The 22,748-nt window shown below is 42.5% G+C and overlaps 1 protein-coding gene across 1 annotated transcript in view; it reads left to right on the plus strand.

Annotated features, from left to right (window-relative positions):
- Positions 1 to 274: 274 nt before the first annotated feature.
- Positions 275 to 22,748, plus strand: part of LOC142140744 (antizyme inhibitor 2-like) — a 29,460-nt gene continuing 6,986 nt past the window's right edge. The window contains exon 1 of the mRNA XM_075198587.1: positions 275 to 435. Within this exon, the coding sequence (XP_075054688.1) occupies positions 289 to 435 (147 nt within the window). The 5' untranslated portion in view covers positions 275 to 288. The remainder of the gene's footprint in view (positions 436 to 22,748) is intronic.

The raw sequence follows: 22,748 nt of genomic DNA on the forward strand, positions 1-22,748 counted from the left end.
GGTGGGTGTGATTGTGAGGACAGTTAAAGACACAATAGAACCTTCCTTGTCTCAGGCTATAAAATGTCAGGTGGACAAAATGGTGGCAGAAGCTCTCTTCCATAGAGATGCGCTCCTCGCGAGATCCACGCCACCTTACATGGTAAAGCTAGGGGAAGGGATATGTGGCAATGGGAGTGGTTTTCCACAGGCCTCTAATAGTGGAATTAGCTATGGAGCTTACAGTCTGCAGGTAAAAGGCTGCAGACCAACTCATACATGGGTGTAGCACTGTGCTTATGTTAAGTAATGTACAGGTCAGAGACATGTGGTAAAGTAAATGTAAAAAGTGATTTACTTGCATGCTTTAACATGTTTGTATCCACAGAGCTGATGGGGGTGGCTGTGCTGATTAGGCGTTACAGAACACCTGAGGAGCCATCCTTTAAAGACAAGGTGGGAGTGTCGCCTGTCAGTCATCCAAGCCTGTGGGAGGAGACATGTGTATTTAATCCTGAGTTGTGCTATTGTTAGTGGTGACTGACACTGAACCAGTTGGCCAGTCAGTAGGGAGCTGTACTGTGTCTAGTTAGTGTTTAGGGTCACCAGGAGGTGCAAGTAAAAGTTAGTTGCTTGCTGGTGTCATCCTGACGGAAGTTGTGCAATTTATTGTGATGAAAACAATAAATATATTTGATTTATAAAAGAAGTTTTGTGTTGCTGATGTCTACTGGGTATTCTTGCAACAGAAGGTGACAAAAGTACCAAGAGAAGGGTGCGGTTTTGTTACTATATATATATATATATATATATATATATATATATATATATATATATATATATATATATATATATATATATATATATATATAATTATATATTAGTGCCAAGACCCCACTACTGCTGAAGCACACACAAGCAACTTCTTACTTTTGATGCAAGGATGGTTGCTGTATTTACCCCCATACAGATTTTAGTTTCTTGAGACCCCCAAACACTAGCAAGTCATGGACCAGCCAGTTTCCCCAGCACTGGTCTCCTTGATTAATGAAACAAGCAGCTTTTATAGAAGACACTCCTCCCACAGCCCTAGTTTGATGGGCAGGTGACACACCCAACTCCCCTTTAAAAGGAAACTCCTATCAGTGTTCTGTTTGCTCTGTCACAGATACACCCAGGCTGTTTGCTGGGAGGAGGGCATTTCAAACGATGTAAGTTAAACAAACTTAAAACTTGTTTGTCACATATAAGTCTTCAGTCTATGTGCATTACTGCATGAAAGTATTATCTTGCTGCATGCTTTCTCTGCGTATTGCCAGCTAAATGCCTCCCTTTGTTAGTGATATAGATATATATATATATATATATATATATATATATATATATATATATATATATATATATATATATATATATATACTTAGTTAATCCTTCCTTATAAGAATAAATCATTGCTTTTACATGCCAATTAACAATTAACCATTCACAATTTTATCATAATGAAATTGATTTTAACACTTGTCATGAAACAATGTGGATTATAAATGGACTTCATTTTCTAAATATAAAATTGACATTAAGAGTACACTAATCAATCCCATTGATAAAATATTAATTATGCAACCTGTACTATTTTGAATCCCATAAACAATTAGTTACCATAATTATATCTGCTATAAAAGATGAAAGATTGATACTCTCTCATTACAATTTGTTATCATAATTCTATGTGCTATAAGAGATGACTGATTGATACTCCATTACAATAATTTTGAGCGTAATCAATAACATCACTTCATTAATATATATAGTAACATTCCTAAATATATAACATTATACAGGCTATAGATTATCCTACTGAAAAAAGAGTTTATATTTAGTATATTATAATTTCCATTCTACAGTGTACCTACATAGAATAACTACATTTGTAGGTAAACCATATAATTATGATCATTAAATCCATGGGGAGTAATTCTCCCCATCAGGAAGATTTTCTTAACTTCCTTTTTAATAATTCTTGCTGAAAGTCTCCATCTCTGATGCCTTACGTAACATTTTTTCAAGATTTTAGTAATTTAGGATTACTCTCATGAGATATTAAGATGCTTTGCCATCGTTAATGGTTTAACATTTGTTCTTTCTATTGGGGAATTTCTAAGATTGCCCACATATTCAAGAAGACATTTTTTATCCAACTACTGCTACATGGGCATACTGCCCAATTTGTGCCATGGACCTTGTGCCCAAAGTGTAAAAGACAGAGTGCAGGCGTGGGCTTAGGGAGGGCTGCCCAAAGGGCCTCATGGTAGGTCTCCAGGGTTGAACTGAGCTAGCGCCGCACGGGGCAGCTTTATAATAGCCGTCACACGGGCCCATAGTGGCGATGTGGCCAGCAGTGATTGGCTTTCCGTGGCTCCAAAAATCCAAATGGCAGAAGGTAAACCCTGATTGGCTAATTTTAATAAATGTAAAGAAATATGGCTTTTTGTGCAAAATGACATACTCAAGAGGAGCAATTATAAGACAAGGACATGATAGTGGAAGAGGCTTATTTAATATGGCTCCTGGAAAAAAATACAAAGATATTTCAATAATACAGTAAGGTGACATATACAAGTTTAAATTAAATTTTGTGTTAACGCAATAAAACTATAAAATACCCTCATGGATATTAAGCACATTTTCTGCTAGCCGGGGTGGTCTATTTCCCAAGTATTTGAACTGTAATTTTAAGCACTGATAATACTCTAATTTTAAGTCTTGCCTTGCTATTGCTGACTTCTAGCATCTCGTCGCATTGTCACTAGTCACTGCCCAGCATATCAACATCACTGGGGCTCACTACCATCATCCACCATTAATATGGGGTGGAGTAACCTGACAGTGGGGCACACTGAGGATTTACCTGGTGGACCAGTCCGACACTGCATATGTGGACCTCTGAGTGATGTGGGCTGGGGGGCATGTGAGGAGGTGTGAATGGCATGTGTGGGGCATAAGCGGAGGTTTGAGTGACATGGCTTCCACTGATCATCATTAATGTTAATTTCTAAGGTGTCACAAGGTATAGTAATACAAAACAAATATATACTCTAATAATACATAAGTAGATTAATAATACATAAACCAATACATAAACAATTTCAACAATACAGAGCCATAAATTAAGATTTTAGCTCCTGTGGCGAGAAACAAAAATGTCACCCCTCTAATTTTAACCAAATGAACCTAAAATATCCATAAACTGAGCCCCCTTTCACCGATGCGCCCTGGGCGGTTGCCCTGATTGCACAGCCCTAGGTACGGCCCTGCAACAATACACGTAGCTAACTCGGTAAGTAGCACAATACAACATACCATATGCAACGTGCAATTTAATACATATAGACAGGGCTGACAGACAGAAGACTAAGCATAGAGAGGAGCCTGCCCGTGAGTGCTTACTTTCCTGAGGAACTTTGGCACATGGCTTAAATTCCTCCTGTACAACTCTCATATAATAATCCTTCAGGCTGTCTCAGTTCTCCTCTGTGACTCTCACACTGCATGCTTCCTCCAGGTAGGACTCTCAATGCAGCCACACTGTTAGAGGGAGCAATCCCCCATCAAAAGCTCCTCTCTGGGTCTCTTCTTTGCTCTACTATGGCTCCTGGTCATATTCATGGCTCATACACTCAGCTGATGGATGTGCATAAGAAAAAGTGTAAACTTCCATTTTAATAACTATGTACATGTCTCTCAAACTGAGTATCTACAGTGAATACATAACAACTTATTACCCTTTGATTGCATGTGGGGGACATCCTGTGGGATTGAAAGTACAACCCCTCCAGACCCTGGCAGATAGTGGGATCACAGTTTTAAAACGAGGGTAGGGGAGCAATCCTCATCATTGTTCATTCATAAGGCAACACATAATTACACATTGAGATCTTAGCACCCCTAGAGGTGGAAAAGTAACGTCTGATCGTATCAGGGCTCGTACATGCTTGGGTACACATTGGAGGTCTGTGTAAACATACAATCAAGTCCCTTCCAGTTACTCCTGACTGTGATTGTCTTTTGGTATTAAAAACTATGCGGCAAAATTTTATTTGACTGTAGTGAGAACAAGAGTCTCAGAATGAGGGTGTTCGGAGAAGGATGCCATGAGTGAATACCATGAGGAGTCGGAGGGATGCTGAGCACACAAGTGTTTGATGTGAGAAACTTGTGCAGTGTTTAATAAGCCTGATGTGTTTTATTAAATAGTGAGGGTTGCGAAGCCCAGCCAGAAACACTGCTGCCAGAGGCATGTGAATCAAGTCTGCCCCACTGATGATCAATCAAAGCTAGGAGCGTGTGACAGCCCGGAGGGAGAGAGAGTGGTAGATCTTGTGATCATCTGTTTGAGCAACAGTCTTTACAAAGAACTGTGCCAGAGAGAAAAAAGGTGATAAAGTGCATTTATTTTATCACGAGAGAGTCTGAAACCAATTCTTTACTACAACTGTGCATGTTCTATCCTACTACTGTACTTCTGTGTCTGGTGGGCACCCTGGTACCAGGCTTACCATGTTCCTCCAGCTCTGAGTGTCATCCTAGACTTTAGCGGACTGTGCCCAATCATTTTACTGCACTGTATCTGCCATATCTAGTTATTAAACGTACCCCTTATAGGTCTGCAGGTGCTTTCACCGCACATTTATTTAGAAAACATATAGAGGCATAACGGATACATTTTCTAATGACCTACACAGGCCTGGGGCTACCAGGCTATCTATCCATATCTATCTCTCTATCTATATAGGTAGCTAGATATCTATCTCTATCTCTATCCATCGATAACTAGATGTATCTATCCATCGATAACTAAATGTCTCTATCCATCGATAACTAGATGTCTCTATCCATCGATAACTAGATGTCTCTATCCATCGATAACTAGATGTCTCTATCCATCGATAATTAGATGTCTCTATCCATCGATAATTAGATGTCTCTATCCATCGATAACTAGGTGTCTCTATCCATCGATAACTAGGTGTCTCTATCCATCGATAACTAGATGTCTTTATCCTTCTTAACATATCTAGATCTCTCTATCCCTCTTTATATATCTATATCTCTCTGTCCCTCTTTACAGATCTATATCTCTCTATCCCTCTTTATATATCTATATATCTGTCCCTCTTTACATATGTATATCTCTCTATCCCGCTTTACATATCTATATCCCTCTTTAACATAGCTATTTCTCTCTTTACATAGCTATTTCTCTCTTTACATAGCCATATCTCTCTATCTCTTTACATAGCCATATCTCTCTATCTCTTTACATAGCTATATCTCTATCTCTCTTTACATAGCCATCTCTCTATACATATCTATATCTAGATAGATAAGGGATCGATGGATAGATGAACAGATATATAGAAATGTATATATAAAACTCTACAGTATGAAGATTTTTTTTTTCATTTGTAATGTATATATTTCAACATATTTTATAGCAGTGTACAACACCTAAATAGATTAATATAAAAGGGTTAAATAAGAATATATATATTGTAACAAAAGGAGGCAATTAGCTGGCAATATGCAGAGAAAGCAGGGAAGTAGAGTAAAACATTGGCACAGTTATGTACCTAGGTGGAGATTAAACCAGGTAAAAACATGTGTAGTTTAAAATTGGTTTACTTACATGATTTAAAAGCTGCTTCCTCTCAGAAAACTGACAGGGTGGGTCTGATAGTCTAAACAGAGCCAGGGATGGGCGTTTCCTTTTAAAGAGAAGGTGGGTGTGTTGCCTGTCCATCAAGCTAGGCCTGTGGGAGGAGTGTCAGGTATAAAACCCTGCTTGTTTCATTGTTCAGGGAGATCAACGCTGGGCTAGCTGGCTGATCTGGACAGAGAGCTGGACTATGTATAGTAAGCGTTGAGGGTCTCCATAATTGCTGTGCAAGTATACGGTGTCAAAACATTATTACCATCCTGACAATAAAGAACCATAAAAAGGAAGAAGTTGTACGCGTGTGCTTCTGCAGTAGCGGGCTCTTGCCACTATATATATATATATATATATATATATATATATATATATATATATATATATATATATATATACACACATACACACACATACAGACACACACAGTGTATATTATTGTGGCACGCGCAACCTTCAGGTGCTTTTTACTTTGCTTTTATTGTCAGGATGGGAAAGGCATTTGACAACATAAAATTTGACACACTTTCTTGCGACCCTCATGCTAAGTTAACAAAGACTAGCTCTCTAGACACTAGCCGACTTACTCAGAATTGGTCACACTGAAAAATGAAAACGGATAGGTTTAAATATTTTATACTCCTTATACAGCCCTAGCTTGAGGGACAGATGCCCACCCTGTCTTTAAAAAGGAGTTACGATAAACAAAGTTTTAAAATCCCCTTAACCAGTCTGCACCTCGTTTCTCACAAAATGGACTACAAAAACATACTTTTTCTAGCCCTCTGGTTCCCCATGTTTGTCATTCATATTTAAACTTGTATATATTTTATTTGTAAGTAGCTAAAATGTCTGGCAGTATGTTTTTTTTTATCTTGCAGACTGGTCCATTGTTTCAGCCTAGGCAAAAGGATTGTCCACTATTCCTGAATGAATGTACATCACACCAGGGTTCTCCTGTGTCAAGATAGGGAAAAGGTCCACAGATAGAGCTCTGTTTAATTACAGAGGGCTACATTGTGTATTTAAATGTAATGTGTCTGGATTGTGATCTCTCCTGTTTAAACAACTCTGCTGTGTAGCTATAGAACAATACCTGTCCCTAATTGTATCAAGAACAAATCATCTGCTATGAAAAGGTAAACACAGGAAAGAACCAATTGTTGCCTTTAAAAATGAACACCAGAGAAATGTAAATTGGCATTCAACACCCAGTGATTGCTGAAGTCAGGCTGGTGTTGAGATTTAGATCTTTGCCCCTGGCAGGAAAGAGACAATTGGTCCTTGAAATACTGCCTTTGCCCTGATCTACCTCTCCATGTCTTGGGGAGCTGTGTGTCCGCCAAGCAGAGTGTCAGTGACTCAAGACCACTGCCTTGCTGGTTTCCTTTAACGAGAGAGGGGGAGAAGCTTGGATGGATAGACAGCAGTCCCTGTGTCACTCACCGGACTGTGAGTGCCATTTCCCGTGTGTTCAGGAACTGTGGCCGTCCGCCATCCTGAGGGTCTGCGCATGTGCAGCCCTTATCAAGCCTTCAATACCTGTTGCTTTTAATTGATTGGATGATCAGACAACCCTCCCTATTTAAACCACCTGTGATCATTACCTGGTGGCCTGATCTTGGAGTCTCATTCCCCATGAGCCTCTGAAGGTGTTCCTGTGTTCCTCGTGTAGTCAGCTTCTGCTGATTCCTGTTTTCTGCTATTGTGGTTGCCAGACCACTTCAACTCTCCTGTGTTCATCGTGCCTGCACTCAGCTAATTCCTAACCGCTGCCTCCGTTACTACTACAGAGTTCCTGCTCACTTCAACTTTCCTGTGTTCATCGTGCCTGCACTCAGCTGATTCCTATCCGCTGCCTCCGTTACTACTACAGAGTTCCTGCTCACTTCAACTCTCCTGTGTTCATCGTGCCTGCACTCAGCTGATTCCTATCTGCTGCCTCCGTTACTATTACAGAGTTCCTGATCGTCTCAACTCTCCTGTGTTTATCGTGTCAGCTCTCCGCTGCCCCCACCACTACTACTGGATACCAGACAGCCTCAACTCTCCCGTGTTCATCATGTTTCCAGTTTCACTTACTACTGCTTCCTGAGTATTGCTTCGTTGATTCTGGATTACCTGCCGTGCGCTGCACCAACCTGATTACCGCTTCCACCCTCCAGTGGTCTCTCCTCCTGGCGGCCTTCAGCCGTTCAGGTATCCCTGCACGTCGCTCTGACAGCCTGCTCTCCTGAACCGCGGTATGCATACTTTCCATTGACTTTGCTTTTGTATTGCATATCCATCTGGACTGAGTTGTGTTCTTCTCCGGAGCCTCCTATCCACTGAAGCTATTGTTACCATTGACTTTGTTTTCTATTGCCTGGATTGCTATTGTGACTTTGTATACTTCAAGCAGCGCTTGTCAGTTATTGTTGTATTGTGGATATCATCGTGGGATCAGTTCTGTGTGCCCCGTGTATACTCTGCTATACATTCATCTCCTCGTGCCCCTCCTCACATATATAGCAGTGGTACAACTTGCTGACGCAGACCACTGACTCCTGTTCCCTGTGACACCAGTTTCAAAAATCCTCTCACATAGCAGTGGTACAACTTGCTACACGCAGACCACTGACTTCCCCGTTACCTACCTTCACCTGGATTCCATTCCTTCACTATAGACAGCGGTACAACTTGCTATACGCAGACCGCTGACTCTCACTACCTCCTCGCTACTCCTGGACATTCCTCCTCACTATAGCAGTGGTACAACTTGCTATACGCAGACCACTGACTCTCCTCACGTTTCCTTGTCCATCTGGTTCCTCGTGTACATTCATCTACTCATTACCAGTTGCTGCTAGTCATAGACTTTCCTTGAGCATTCTCTCACCATCTGCTGTTTCTCCTGTTCCGTTGTCACCCTGCTACCAGAGAACCATAGTACCAGCTATATTACTCTGGTAAGTCCATCATCTGGTGATATCCTGGGCAAAGACTCCTAGTGCCCGTGACAGTAAGATCAGGCCATGACAGACCCAGGTGCGGAACCTACGGCTAAAGAGATGCTCCAGTATCTGGTTACCCGTATTGAACAACAGGATGTTCGCCAACAACATTTGCTGCAATGTTGCCAGGCGTTAGCCTCCCAAAGAACATCTGTGCAAAATATCACAGCTACTGTTGATGCTCCTGTGCCTTCCTCCGTTTCCCCAGTGCCATCCCAGGTGTCTACTGCTTCCACGCTACACCTGCCTACTCCCTCAAAATATGATGGAGATCCCAAAACATGCAGGGGTTTTCTAAATCAATGCTCAGTTCATTTTGAGCTTCAACCTCACAATTTCTCTACTCATCATTCCAGAGTGGCCTATCTCATTTCCTTGTTTTCCGGACAAGCTCTCGCATGGGCTTCCCCTCTATGGGAAAGAAATGATCCATTATTACAGGATAGTGCCAAATTTATTTCCACGTTTCGAAGTGTATTTGATGAACCTGGTCGTGTTATTTCCGCTGCATCCAGCATCCTCCGTCTACGTCAGGGTTCTCGTACTGTAGGCCAGTACGTCATTCAATTTCGGATATTAGCCTCTGAACTTCAGTGGAACACTGAGGCGTTAATTGCCGCCTTCTGGCAGGGGCTTTCTGATAAAATTAAAGATGCACTGACTACTCAAGAATTACCTACTTCTCTAGAAGATTTGATTTCTCTTTGCCACCGTGTAGACATGAGATTTCGTGAAAGAGACAACTTCATTTAAGGCACCTCTTCGTTCAAGCCCTCAAGTTCGCCCAGTTTCATCTCCGGCGATACCCATGGAGATAGGTCGCTCCAAATTAACTTCAGAGGAGAGGGACCGAAGAGTAAAAAATAGACTTTGTATCTATTGTGCTGATTCTACTCCTATGCCCAATTCATGCCCTAAAAAATCGGGAAATGCCATGCCCTAACCAGTTCTGGAGAGGTGAAGTTAGGGTCCCTGGAGTCCTCTCCATGTTCTACGAAATTAAAAGTTTGTGCTTTTGATGTTACAGTTTCCTTTGCTACCAAATCCTTTAAGTCCCAAGCACTTATTGACTCTGGAGCTGCAGGAAATTTTATTTCTAAATCCCTCGTGAATCAATGGTCCCTACCAGTGATTACTTTGAAAATACCTATTACTGTGACTGCTATCGATGGATTACGCATTATTAATGGTCTTATCACCCAGAGTACGTCACCAGTAACCCTTCAAATTGGTGTATTACACCAGGAAGAAATTTCATTTTTAATTCTTCCTGTTACTACCAGTCTGATTGTATTAGGCCTTCCATGGCTTCAACGTCACTCTCCTCAGATTGACTGGCACACTCCTCAAGTTACGTCTTGGGGTCCTGAATGTCATCATCGTTGCCTCTCTCAAGTCGTTCCTCTCAAAATACAGCAATCCTCCATTTCACCTTCCTCACCGGGACTTCCTCCTCAGTATGCTTCTTTTGCCAAAGTATTTGATAAAACTCAGTCTGAACGTCTTCCTCCTCATCGTTCATGGGACTGCCCAATTGATCTTCAACCTGGCAAGACTCCTCCTAGGGGACGTGTGTATCCACTTTCGTTACCTGAAACTCAAGCTACATCTGAATACATCCAAGAGAATCTCCAGCGGGGATTTATTCGACCTTCTACCTCTCCCGCTGGAGCAAGGTTTTTCTTCGTAAAAAAGAAGGATGGGTCATTACGCCCCTGCATAGATTTTCGTGGACTTAACGCCATAACTATCAAAAATCGGTATCCCATTCCATTAATTACTGAGTTATTTGATCGTATCAAGGGAGCCCGGATCTTTACCAAGTTGGATCTTCGTGGTGCCTACAATTTAATTCGAATCCGGTCCGGTGACGAATGGAAGACCGCTTTCAACACGAGAGACGGGCATTATGAATATTTAGTAATGCCCTTCGGGTTATGTAATGCCCCCGCTGTTTTCCAGGGTTTCATTAATGAGATCTTCCGGGACTTGTTATATGTTTGTGTCGTCGTCTATCTGGACGACATATTGATCTTTTCGCAGGACCTGCCTTCTCATCATCAACATGTGGCAGAGGTCCTTTCCAGACTCCGGAAAAATTCATTATTCTGCAAGTTAGAAAAATGTTCATTCGAGTTGCCCCAGATTCCATTTCTGGGATATATTGTCTCCGGAGTTGGTCTGCAGATGGATCCAGAAAAGGTGAATGCTGTGTTACATTGGCCTCAGCCAACTACTCTTCGTGCAATTCAGCATTTTTTAGGTTTTGCCAATTACTATAGACGCTTCATTCAAGATTTCTCCTCGATTGCATCTCCTATTGTGGCCCTAACTCGTAAAGGGGCCAATACTAAACAATGGTCCTCTGAGGCCCTTCAAGCCTTCCAGTTTCTCAAAGAGTCCTTCTCCTCTGCTCCTGTTCTTTGACAGCCTGATGTGACGCTTCCCTTCTTCCTAGAGGTAATGTTGGTTTAGGAGCCATTCTCTCCCAAAGATCGGAGCAACAAAAATTCCATCCTTGTGCCTTTTACACTCGGGGTCTTCTGCCTGCGGAGAAGAATTATACCATCGGGGACAAGGAGTTGCTGGCCATAAAAGTAGCATTAGAGGAATGGAGATATTTGTAGGAGGGAGCTCGTCATCCTGTGACAATTTTTACTGATCATAAAAATTTGTCATATTTACAGTCTGCTCAATGTTTGAATCCTCGTCAAGCAAGATGGTCTCTTTTCTTTTCTCTTTTTGAACTAATCATAACCTTCAAACCAGCTGCAAAAAATAAAAAAGCAGACGCTCTATCTCGAGCTTTTGTGACGTCCTCAGACGTTGAAGATGGTCCCAACCACTCTATATTAGACCCCAAATGTGTTTCTCTGGCTGCTTCTTCCACTAAGGTGCTACCATTTGGGAGAACCCTCGTGCCTCCTGCTCTTAGGAAGAAAATCCTTTCGTGGTTTCACTCTTCTCGTTTTTCTGGACACTCTGGTGAACGCAAGACCTTTGAAATTCTTTCTCGAATTTACTGGTGGCCTTCTATGAGGAAAGATGTCAAAGATTTTGTGGCTGCGTGTGATTTGTGTTCCCAGTTTAAGACTCCCCGCAGAACTCCAACGGGTTTGCTTCAACCACTACCCATTCCTTCCAAGCCGTGGACCCATATTAGTATGGACTTTGTTACTGATCTTCCTCCTAGTAAAAACTGCAATACTATTTGGGTAGTGGTGGACAGATTTTCGAAGATGGCACATTTCGTTCCTTTGACCGGTTTACCTTCTTCATCTACTCTGGCTGATTATTTAATCAAAGAAATCTTCCGTATTCATGGATGTCCTTCCGAGATTGTTTCAGATAGAGGAGTACAATTCGTTTCCAGATTCTGGCGGGCCCTCTGTAAGACCTTGGGTATCCGATTATCACTCTCATCCTCCTACCATCCTCAATCAAACGGACAAACCGAAAGGGTCAATCAAGATCTTGAGACTTTTATAAGGATGTTCTCTTCAGCCAACCAAGAAAACTGGGTAGATTTGCTTCCATGGGCTGAATTCGCTCATAACAACATGTATCATGAGTCATCTTCTAAAACTCCATTCTTTGTGGTTTACGGTCACCATCCGTCTTTTCCGGAATTTCCTGCCCTCCCTCCCACCCAAGTTCCTGCTGTAGAGACTGTTTGTCAGACCTTCAAAAATATTTGGTCTCAGGTCAAAACCTGTTTAAAGAAAACATCTGCCAGATATAAGTCTTTTGCAGATAAAAAGAGACGGGCTATTCCACCACTGAAAATCGGAGATCGTGTGTGGTTATCAACCAAAAATTTTCGTTTGAAGGTTCCATCTATGAAGTTCGCTCCTCGTTTTATTGGTCCGTATAAGATCATTGAAGTGATAAATCCAGTTTGTTTCAAACTTCTACTACCTAAGAACCTTCGTATTTCCAATGCCTTCCATGTGTCTTTGCTCAAACCGCTTATCAACCGTTTCTCAGTCCCTCCTTCAGCACCTCGGCCAGTTCAAATTCATCAAGAGGAGGACTTTGAGATTACTCACATATTGGATGCAAAAATTTCGCGAGGAGTTCTTCGTTTCCTCGTTCATTGGAAGGGCTTTGGTCCTGAAGAGCGGTCATGGATCAAAGCAGAAGATCTTAACGCTCCAGCTCTTCTTAAGAAGTTTTATTCCAAGTTTCCGGACAAACCCGGTTCCAGGTGTTCTGTGACCACCTTTAAAATGGGGGGTACTGTCACTCACCGGACTGTGAGTGCCATTTCCCGTGTGTTCAGGAACCGTGGCCGTCCGCCATCCTGAGGGTCTGCGCATGTGCAGCCCTTATCAAGCCTTCAATACCTGTTGCTTTTAATTGATTGGATGATCAGGCAACCCTCCCTATTTAAACCACCTGTGATCATTACCTGGTGGCCTTATCTTGGAGTCTTATTCCCCATGAGCCTCTGAAGGTGTTCCTATGTTCCTCGTGTAGTCAGCTTCTGCTGATTCCTGTTTTCTGCTATTGTGGTTGCCAGACCACTTCAACTCTCCTGAGTTCATCGTGCCTGCACTCAGCTGATTCCTAACCGCTGCCTCCGTTACTACTACAGAGTTCCTGTTCGTTTCAACTCTACTGTGTTCATCGTGCCTGCACTCAGCTGATTCCTATCCGCTGCCTCCGTTACTATTACAGAGTTCCTGATCGTCTCAACTCTCCTGTGTTTATCGTGTCAGCTCTCCGCTGCCTCCACCACTACTACTGGATACCAGACAGCCTCAACTCTCCCGTGTTCATCATGTTTCCAGTTTCACTAACTACTGCTTCCTGAGTATTGCTTCGTTGATTCTGGATTACCTGCCGTGCGCTGCACCAACCTGATTACCGCTTCCACCCTCCAGTGGTCTCTCCTCCTGGCGGCCTTCAGCCGTTCAGGTATCCCTGCACGTCGCTCTGACAGCCTGCTCTCCTGAACCGCGGTATGCATACTTTCCATTGACTTTGCTTTTGTATTGCATATCCATCTGGACTGAGTTGTGTTCTTCTCCGGAGCCTCCTATCCACTGAAGCTATTGTTACCATTGGCTTTGTTTCCTATTGCCTGGATTGCTATTGTGACTTTGTATACTTCAAGCAGCGCTTGTCAGTTATTGTTGTATTGTGGATATCATCGTGGGATCAGTTCTGTGTGCCCCGTGTATACTCTGCTTTACATTCATCTCCTCGTGCCCCTCCTCACATATATATAGCAGTGGTACAACTTGCTGACGCAGACCACTGACTCCTGTTCCCTGTGACACCAGTTTCAAATATCCTCTCACATAGCAGTGGTACAACTTGCTACACGCAGACCACTGACTTCCCCGTTACCTACCTTCACCTGGATTCCATTCCTTCACTATAGACAGCGGTACAACTTGCTATACGTAGACCGCTGACTCTCACTACCTCCTCGCTACTCCTGGACATTCCTCCTCACTATAGCAGTGGTACAACTTGCTATACGCAGACCACTGACTCTCCTCACGTTTCCTTGTCCATCTGGTTCCTCGTGTACATTCATCTACTCATTACCAGTTGCTGCTAGTCATAGACTTTCCTTGAGCATTCTCTCACCATCTGCTGTTTCTCCTGTTCCGTTGTCACCCTGCTACCAGAGAACCATAGTACCAGCTATATTACTCTGGTAAGTGCATCATCTGGTGATATCCTGGGCAAAGACTCCTAGTGCCCGTGACACCCTGAAAGGGACTAGGAAACTGATGAGGTGTTCATTATACTTTGTATGTTGTCTGTGCCTTTTTGTAGTGTTATTTGTTGCAGGTTATTTAAATATATTGTGGTTTGGTGCTACCATTTTGTTAAATAAAACTGTATTTTATTTTGGAAATTTGTCTGGGTAATTTTGAACCTTGGATAGGTACCGGGTAGGCCACCTGTGCAGCACAGAAGGTTAAATTAGACCCAGTATCACAGAAGTCTCTGCAGGTGTTCTATTTTGATTAGCATCAGTGCAGACCCACCCTGTCAGCCTGCTGCTAGCTGTTGAAAAAGACAACTACAAATAGAGATGCTCACGGACCCCCGTGTTTTGGTTTTGGTTTTGCCAAACCGCCATTGCGTGTTTTGGTTTTGGTTTTGGTTTTGTTTGGTTTTGTTTTGCTATTGTGTTCAAAAATCAATATTTTTGGTCATAAAAGAACCAAATTTAGTGCTCCACCTGTTTCTTGGATAAGTAATGTAGTTGTAAAGCTAATAATTATCAAAAAAAACTGTTTAATTTCTGGTAGGCCTTCATTAATTCTACACACAAACCAGATTGTCTTCCTCTCCATCTATGCATATTGGCAATGCAGCCCTCGTCTTTGGATGTTTATTACACCCTACACTTATAGTTAAATATGTAAAGAAATGGACAAGGGCAGGTTGGTTTCTGTTTCTCTAGGCCCCCCTCCACTTGTAGAAAATACCCCAAAAGTTCAGCCGTTATAGACTGTACAATATTAATTGAAATGGACAAAGGCAGTTTGGTTTCTGTCGCTATAGGGCCCCCTCCACTAGTCGAAAATACAAAAAAATTCAGCCGCTATAGACTGTACAATATTGATTGAAATGGAGAAAGGCAGTTTGGTTTCTGTCTCTCTAGGCCCCCCTTCACTTGTATGAAATACCAAAAAATTCAGCCGTTATAGACTGTACAATATTAATTGAAATGGACAAAACCAGTTTGGTGTCACTCTGTGTATGACACCCTACCCTTAAGGAGAAATTGCCCAAACAGCCTTTCAAGACGGTACGTGATATGGAAATGCCCCAAGTCCCTTTCCTCTTTGGGGGTAGATTGCACCCTACACTTAAATAGAAAATTTTAAAAAGATGTTATCGTCATCATCTTCAGCTTCATCCTCACCCTCATCAGTGTGTACATCATCATCACAGACTATCAATTCATCGCTGCTTGAATCCACCATTAGAGAACAGTCAGTGCTTGGATGTCTTGGATGGTGAAGGCCTTCCTCGTGGAAGATGTAGTTCATTTTTATAAACATCATTTTCTCAACATTTTTGGGAAGTAACCTTCTACGGCGATCACTGACTAAGTTCCCTGTTGTGCTGAACACTTGTTCAGAGTACACACTGGAGTGTGGGCAGCTTAAGTATTGCAAAGCAAGTTTGTACATGGGTTTCCAAATTGCCTGCTTTTCCTCCCAGTAAGGAAAGGGACTGTCTGACATTTCCATATCAATTACCTCTTGAAAATAATCCTCCACCATCCTTTGCATATTAATACTCATATTGGATGGAGTTATGGGCAAGGTCACACATTTTTTTGAAAAATCCTTCAAACCAGCCCAGATGTTAAACTGTTCTGGTCTGCCTTCTGCGTCTTCCCTGCTTCTTTTTGGAAAATTTAATTTTTTACGAGCAGCAGCTGCTTAAGAAACTGAAGGAGGACACGTCGTCAAGCCAAGGCCCAGTTCAGCGGACAATTTGCTGAGCAATAGCTCCTTGCAAAAGTTCACATCTCGTTCATTTTGAAGCAAAGACTCAATGTAGGTCTTGAACCTTGGATCAAGCACAGTGGCCAAAACGTGCTGATCCGAGTTCAAGATCTTAATAACTCGAGGATCACTGTGAAGCGAATTAAGTACTTGATTGACAAGGCCAACATGCTTTGTGGAATTGCTTGCTTTCAGCTCCTCCTCCAATTTCTCAAGCTGCTTTTCCAATAGTCCAATTAAAGGAATGACTTGGCTCAAACTAGCAAAATCTGCACTCACTTCACACGTCACAACTTCAAATGGTTTAAGCACCTTGCACAGCACTGAAAGGATTCCCCACTGTGCAAGAGTGAAATACATCCCCTCTCCTTTCCCAATGTCATGGCTTGTGCAATACGCTTGAATGCCTTTGCGCTGTTCCTCCATCCTCTGAAGCATGTACAGGGTGGAATTCCACCTAGTTACCACCTCTTGCTTAAGTTGGTGGCAGAGCAAGTTAAACTGCTCTTGGAGCTGCTGCAATCTCCTACATGCTGTGGCCGAATGCCTGAAATGGCCTGAAATTTTACGGGCCACCGAAAGCATCTCCTGCACCTCTCGGTTATTTCATAGGAAGCTCTGCACCACCAAGTTGATGGTGTGAGCAAAACAGGGAATGTGTTGGAAATCACCCAGCTGTAATACTTGCACTATATTGTTGGCATTATCAGAAATGACATATCCTGGGGAGAGTCCAAGTGGTATAAGCAATGTATCAATCACATCTCTCAGTTTGCGTAACAAATTGTCAGCTGTATGCCTGTTAGTGAAGCCGGTGATAGAAAGAGTGGCCTGCCTGTGACAAATGTTACATAGTGGTGTACATGCTGCTGCTGATCCTGCTGGTGAAGGTGAATGACCAACCCAGTGGGCTGTCAGTCATATAGTCTTTGGTTTGGCCACTTCCACTTGTCCACATATCTGTGGTTAAGTCGACAGTGGGCAGAATGGCATTTTTCAGCCCAATCTCTACATTTGTACACACTTTTTGGTATAGTTGTCGAATAGCTTTATGGGAAAAATGGTGTCGCGATGGAATTCTGTAACACAGACACAAAACCTCAATTAACTGTGAAAAACGAGCTGCTTTTATTGTGGATATTGGACGCAGATCTAACACTAACATGGCAGCCATGGCGTCTGTGATTCACTTGGCGACTGGGTGACTGCTGTCATATTTGCTTCCCCTCGCAAATGATTGTTTCACAGTTAATTGTTGAAATGTAGGACTGCTCTTTTTCTTGCCCTTCCTCTGGGCTGACGATTCACCCCCAGCAGCAGCCACAGCAGCAGCAGTGGGACTAACGCTTTCTTCAGAGGAATCAATAATAGTGCAGGAGTCATCCAGCCTTAATAAGTGGGATGCAGGGCTAACTCCGAGCACTACTGAGGATATTGATGAGGATGGTGTGGTGGGTGTATTTTGTAGCCGTCGGGATGTAGGTGACCGGAGGGTCCAAGCTAATGATGGAGTGCCTGTAATTTTTTTGGAAGAACTTTCAGCTTTTCACAACACTTTGCCATGAACTCTCGTCAAATGGCGTAACATAGACGAGGTTCCAAGATGGTTAAGGTCCCTCCCTCGACTGACTGTGGCTTGACATACACTATAAATGGACACTACAAATGGCTATACAATTGTTGTCTGGATTGGGGTAGAAATAATTCCACACATAGGAAGTGGATTTTTTTGTTTTATGGCCAGGCATGGCAATGGCCTTTTTCTTGTCACGGGCCAGAACTGCTGCCACTGCTGCAGGACTTACACAAACAACCTCATCCTCATCAACATCCTCATTAGCGCCCTCGTCGCCTACACAAATCTCCCCCTCATCCTCCTCTAATTCTAAAGTAGCATCCTCAATTTGTGTATCACCGGCTACACTCGGGCTGTTCAGGCACACATCAGCAGAACTGCTGAAAGGGCCCTTCTTTAGGGGTACACTAACAGAATGCTCACGATTAGACATACCACTGTTGGATGGACTCTCCACAGGGATTGTTGTCATTTCTGATTCATAGCATACATTATCCTCTAATGCCATACTGTTATCTTGCAGCTCGGCTTTGACGCGTAACAGTAGTTGTGCATCACTTGGTCTTGCTTGGTCACGAGTGACCGTACAAGAAGAAGGCTCGGTAACAATTTTGGATCTGCCACTAATAGAGGAAGGCAAAGGCCTCATTCTTTCTTTGCCATTGCGTGTGTAGAATGGCATGTTGGCAATTTTATTTTTATCGGCATTTAACTTTTCCTCAGTTACACTTCTTTTTCGCTTCAACACAGTAAAAATATTTTTGGTGTGTGTTTTTTTCCCCCTGATTTAAAAAGACTATGTACTTTGACATCGCCTTTCCCAGATGACGTACTGGAAACACTATCATCAGGACTGGTGACAGAACCGAGTTGCTGCCAAATATGACTTTTGGCAGCCAGAAAAATTACTGTAAAAGAATGGGGAATAAGGGACACCCCAAAAGCACTTGGAGTGCCAGAAATTGAAAAAAAAAAACCCTCCTCTATCCTCCTCTTACTGCTGTAACAATTGGTATTAATATTAGATTTGTCTAGAATAGAAACAATAATGTGTTTAATTATTGCTCTGTCCCTGTGCTGATATAGCGTGTGACCTAACCCTGCTCTCTCCCTTTGTCAAATGGCGATGGATTGCTGTGGAGGCGGGTATTTATGCTTTTCAAATCTCGCGAGAACCGAGCTCAGAATACGAATACATCTCGATGATGTTTTGCCTCGATTTCGATTCCGAATGGGCGGGAGAGTACCGAGCCTGCTCAGCTCGGTACTCGGATAGGCTAAATTCGGATGAATTCGGATCTCGGGGAACCGAGCCCGCCCATCTCTAGCTACAAACCCTTTCAAAACATAAGTTGCGTTACTATTATTTTGTCACACATATGTCCTCTACCTGTATCTCTTTAACCTAGGTGCGCTGTTGCACAAATGTGTAACTCTGTTCGCAGCCTTGTTTTGCAGATTTTCAGTTAAATACCTAACTCCTCTCTTAGAAGACTGTGGCAAACACCTCCTTTGGTCACAAAACATATATACGACAAACTGTAAACATACAAGACCAGCTTGCTACTCCTATTTGATCACTGTTCGCTTATATAGGCGTACACCAAATTTTCACTCTTTACAAGTGCCCCACTGTGGATGCTTTGCACAACCATTTCTGAAATTGTGGGCTGGTAATACGCAAACCTAAAAGTAAAAATGTCACTAAATCCTCTTTGCTATAGCTTGGGCACCACCCTCTTAGATGCGTACAATTTACCTCTAGAAATAGTGCTCACTTGGGCCTACTTTATAGCTTTAAGTGTGAAGAAACAGAGGGTTAACTTCGCCCTACCACTAAGGCTCCTCATTTTTCACAGAAATTGGACTGTGTTCAGGGTACTTTTTACTCCTTATGTCATATTATCCCAATATATATATTATACAGAATATATTTTCAAAAACTGTATCCAAGAAAGAGCTGTAGTCATCCTGGGGGACCAATTCATCAAAGATTAGACCAAGCACACGCTGTCCAGAGGTGCGCTAAGCGTTGGCTCTTGCCATTGCTTTTAATGGAACTATACACGCATAGGGCCAGCTAACGCACACAGGATGTGGAGTCTTGAACTTTGCAAGGGGTTAATTCCTGGAGGTTACCATAACTAGCCTAATCAGTTACCAGATGGGCTTACTTAACTGCCTGGTCTGGGGGGATCTTACATGGTTTATCTGGATTGATTTCACACCATCAGTAACCGACTGTTACTGATCGCTTCTACTAGTGTCAACTTGCCACCAGACACCCAGCGGCTTGGTCATGCCAACTATGCAATAGTTGTAGGAGGATAGGGCTGCCACCACTAGGCTTCTTCACCGGCACTTGGAAATGCTTACTCCTGGGTGGCTGGTTAGTTGCTGTGTAGGTGAAGACTCCAGGGTTGTAGCCCTTACTGGACCACCAGGGACCTGGAACACTATCAGCATTTCAGCACTCCCGTCCCCATGAACGGGAACCGGAACAGGTGTTTTAAAACAGTCGGTGGAGCCAAGATCCCCATTGGACCACCAGGGAAGGTAGGAGACATAATTATTTTTATTAAAAACATTTAATATACACTTAGTTTAAATGTACATATACACTTTACACTCCTGGTGCCTAGCCAGTGCTGCAGTGCCGATACATTCAATATTAGCATATATTTAGATAAATATATATATTTTTACACTCCCAGAAAAGAGGGTTAAACCATTTAATGCTGGGGCACCGGTTATTACTCTTTATATTTATCATTTGCACTTTTAAATAACTATTTAATACCATTTCGAAGCTGGGTATTAACCCTCCCGGAGCCAGAAACACATTTATAGATGGTCAAACGTGCGGCGACCAGACACTGGTCCCGGCCACACTCAGTCCTAAGGCACCACTGTGCAAGTCTGTTATCTTCAGACTTCATGGAGCCAGGCTGGTAGGGTGTTCAAGAGTGAGATGGGCACCTGTTGGTCCATGTGCAGTCCCCAGGAGTAAAGGGCTGCCAACTAGGTAGCCAGTAGAGATGGCTCCCTTCTCTACTCAGAAGCTGAAAACATGGGAATCAGAGCCAGATTATAAATCTTTGCTGGGGAACAGACTAGAAGATTCTGCCATGAGATTATGGAAGTCGGAAATCAGGGCTGGTGATGGGTTATAGCTCTTAAGTATAGGTTACAGCGAAGAACTACCAGGACTAGCAATCTTCTATCATTTATTATGGAATTGTGTGCTGCCAAAATCGGGTGACAGTGAAGCAGGAGAGTTGCCGTGCTGGCAGCGGCAGGAGATGAGCCTCATTTTCATTGGATTGAGCCTGAAGCAGAAACCCCAAGTTGGCTTAAAGTAGACCTGTATTGTGTTCCATGTGTGTTCTTGAAGATTATATAAAATCTATTATAGATGCCATTTCCTTTCTTAGGAGCCATTGATAAAATAACTGTTTTCCCTGGACATTCCCCTCACCCACTTTATATGGCAGGTGTCATTTGTCTAAAGAGAGCTATGAGGCCAAATGCATTTACATTTCAATAGACCTGGCTTCCAATCATGTACATCAACCACTCTCAGAAGGTTTGTAACTCTACATAAAGATTTACTATAAATACCAGTGCTCAAAGTGTGCTGGTACAAGATGTGGCATACCGGCACTTCTAAAATGGAACTGTCCTCAACTGTTCTTGCTTGCAGATTGTTCCAGGGCTCTGAATTATTTTTCTTAGGGTGGTTTGGTGTGCTGCGGTCACTAGTCACACAAAGGGAGGGGGGGCTGTAGATCTGTGGGTCGCAAGGGGGGGGTGTTAGTGCCGCAAGTTGCAAGTCATGCGGGGGGTGTCAGTAGAACCGTGGGTCACAACTTTCACTGGCACAGACAAACTAGTGTCATCAGTGGGGAGGGTGTAGTAGAGCTCTCGTGGCGCAGCAGTGTGGCAAACTTTGCTCCCTTTTGTGGCGCGGACAGCGGATCCCGACACCCATGACACAAAACTGTGTTTAAAGGAGCTCTGGTCAAGTAAGTTGTAACATATGACCACATTGAAATTAAGTTAAAATACTGAATTCTGATAGGGAAAGAAAGGAGGCATGTCAGGTGTTATATTTGCTTTTCATTAAATTTGTTCTACTCCTCTCCTCCAGATATAAATCAGGAAAGACGATATCCATATTTTACTAGTTTTACATTAGTGAAAACCTTTCCAAACACATGTACTTTATATACAGCACAAAGATTAATGCAGCTGTGATTCTCTCAACAGCCACAATCATTTTCACTAAGCCAAAATCTGAATTTAGTCAGCTGAAATGTACCTGCTTCACATCATTTAAATGGGATCTAGATCTAGGTAAATACACATAGGGAAGTGGAGTCTATGAGCTAATGGTAGATAGGGGTTATGTAATCTATTACATTGATTCCCAAACATAAGGCTCGTCATCACATTTAACATCCAAAACATATGAAGGCCCCACAATACAAGCATATATTTCCTTTTCATAAAATTTGTTGTTGTTTTAAGCATAGTAGTTTTATGCCACCTTTTTACAAAGTCTACGTTTAATACCAAATTCTAAATGCATATTGTGACTATTTTGTGACATTCCAGAAAGTGAAAAAAGTATCTGGACTGCGTAGTGTAGTGGTCCCCACAATATAATAAAAAGATGATTTTAAGTTTCTCTTTTTGCTACTTTTACTGAACTTGTACTTTTTGGATTTTACATGCCCTGTACTAGGAGATTGGGCATCAGGCTTGCCAGACGACGTTGATGGCATTTCATCGTCTATGTCATGACTAGTGGCAGCAGCTTCAGCATTAGGAGGAAGTGGGTCTTGATCTTTCCCTACTTTATCCTTCAAATTTTTGTTCTGCATTATATGTAGCACAAGAGAGTGTACCCCGAAGCCACACACACTCGGCAAAGCCTTTAGAAATTATATGCGGCACAGGAGAGTACCACTGGACTTATACTGCAGAATCAGTGAAATTTG

The sequence above is a fragment of the Mixophyes fleayi genome, chromosome 2 (genome assembly GCF_038048845.1).
Source record: "Mixophyes fleayi isolate aMixFle1 chromosome 2, aMixFle1.hap1, whole genome shotgun sequence".
Taxonomy (NCBI): domain Eukaryota; kingdom Metazoa; phylum Chordata; class Amphibia; order Anura; family Limnodynastidae; genus Mixophyes; species Mixophyes fleayi.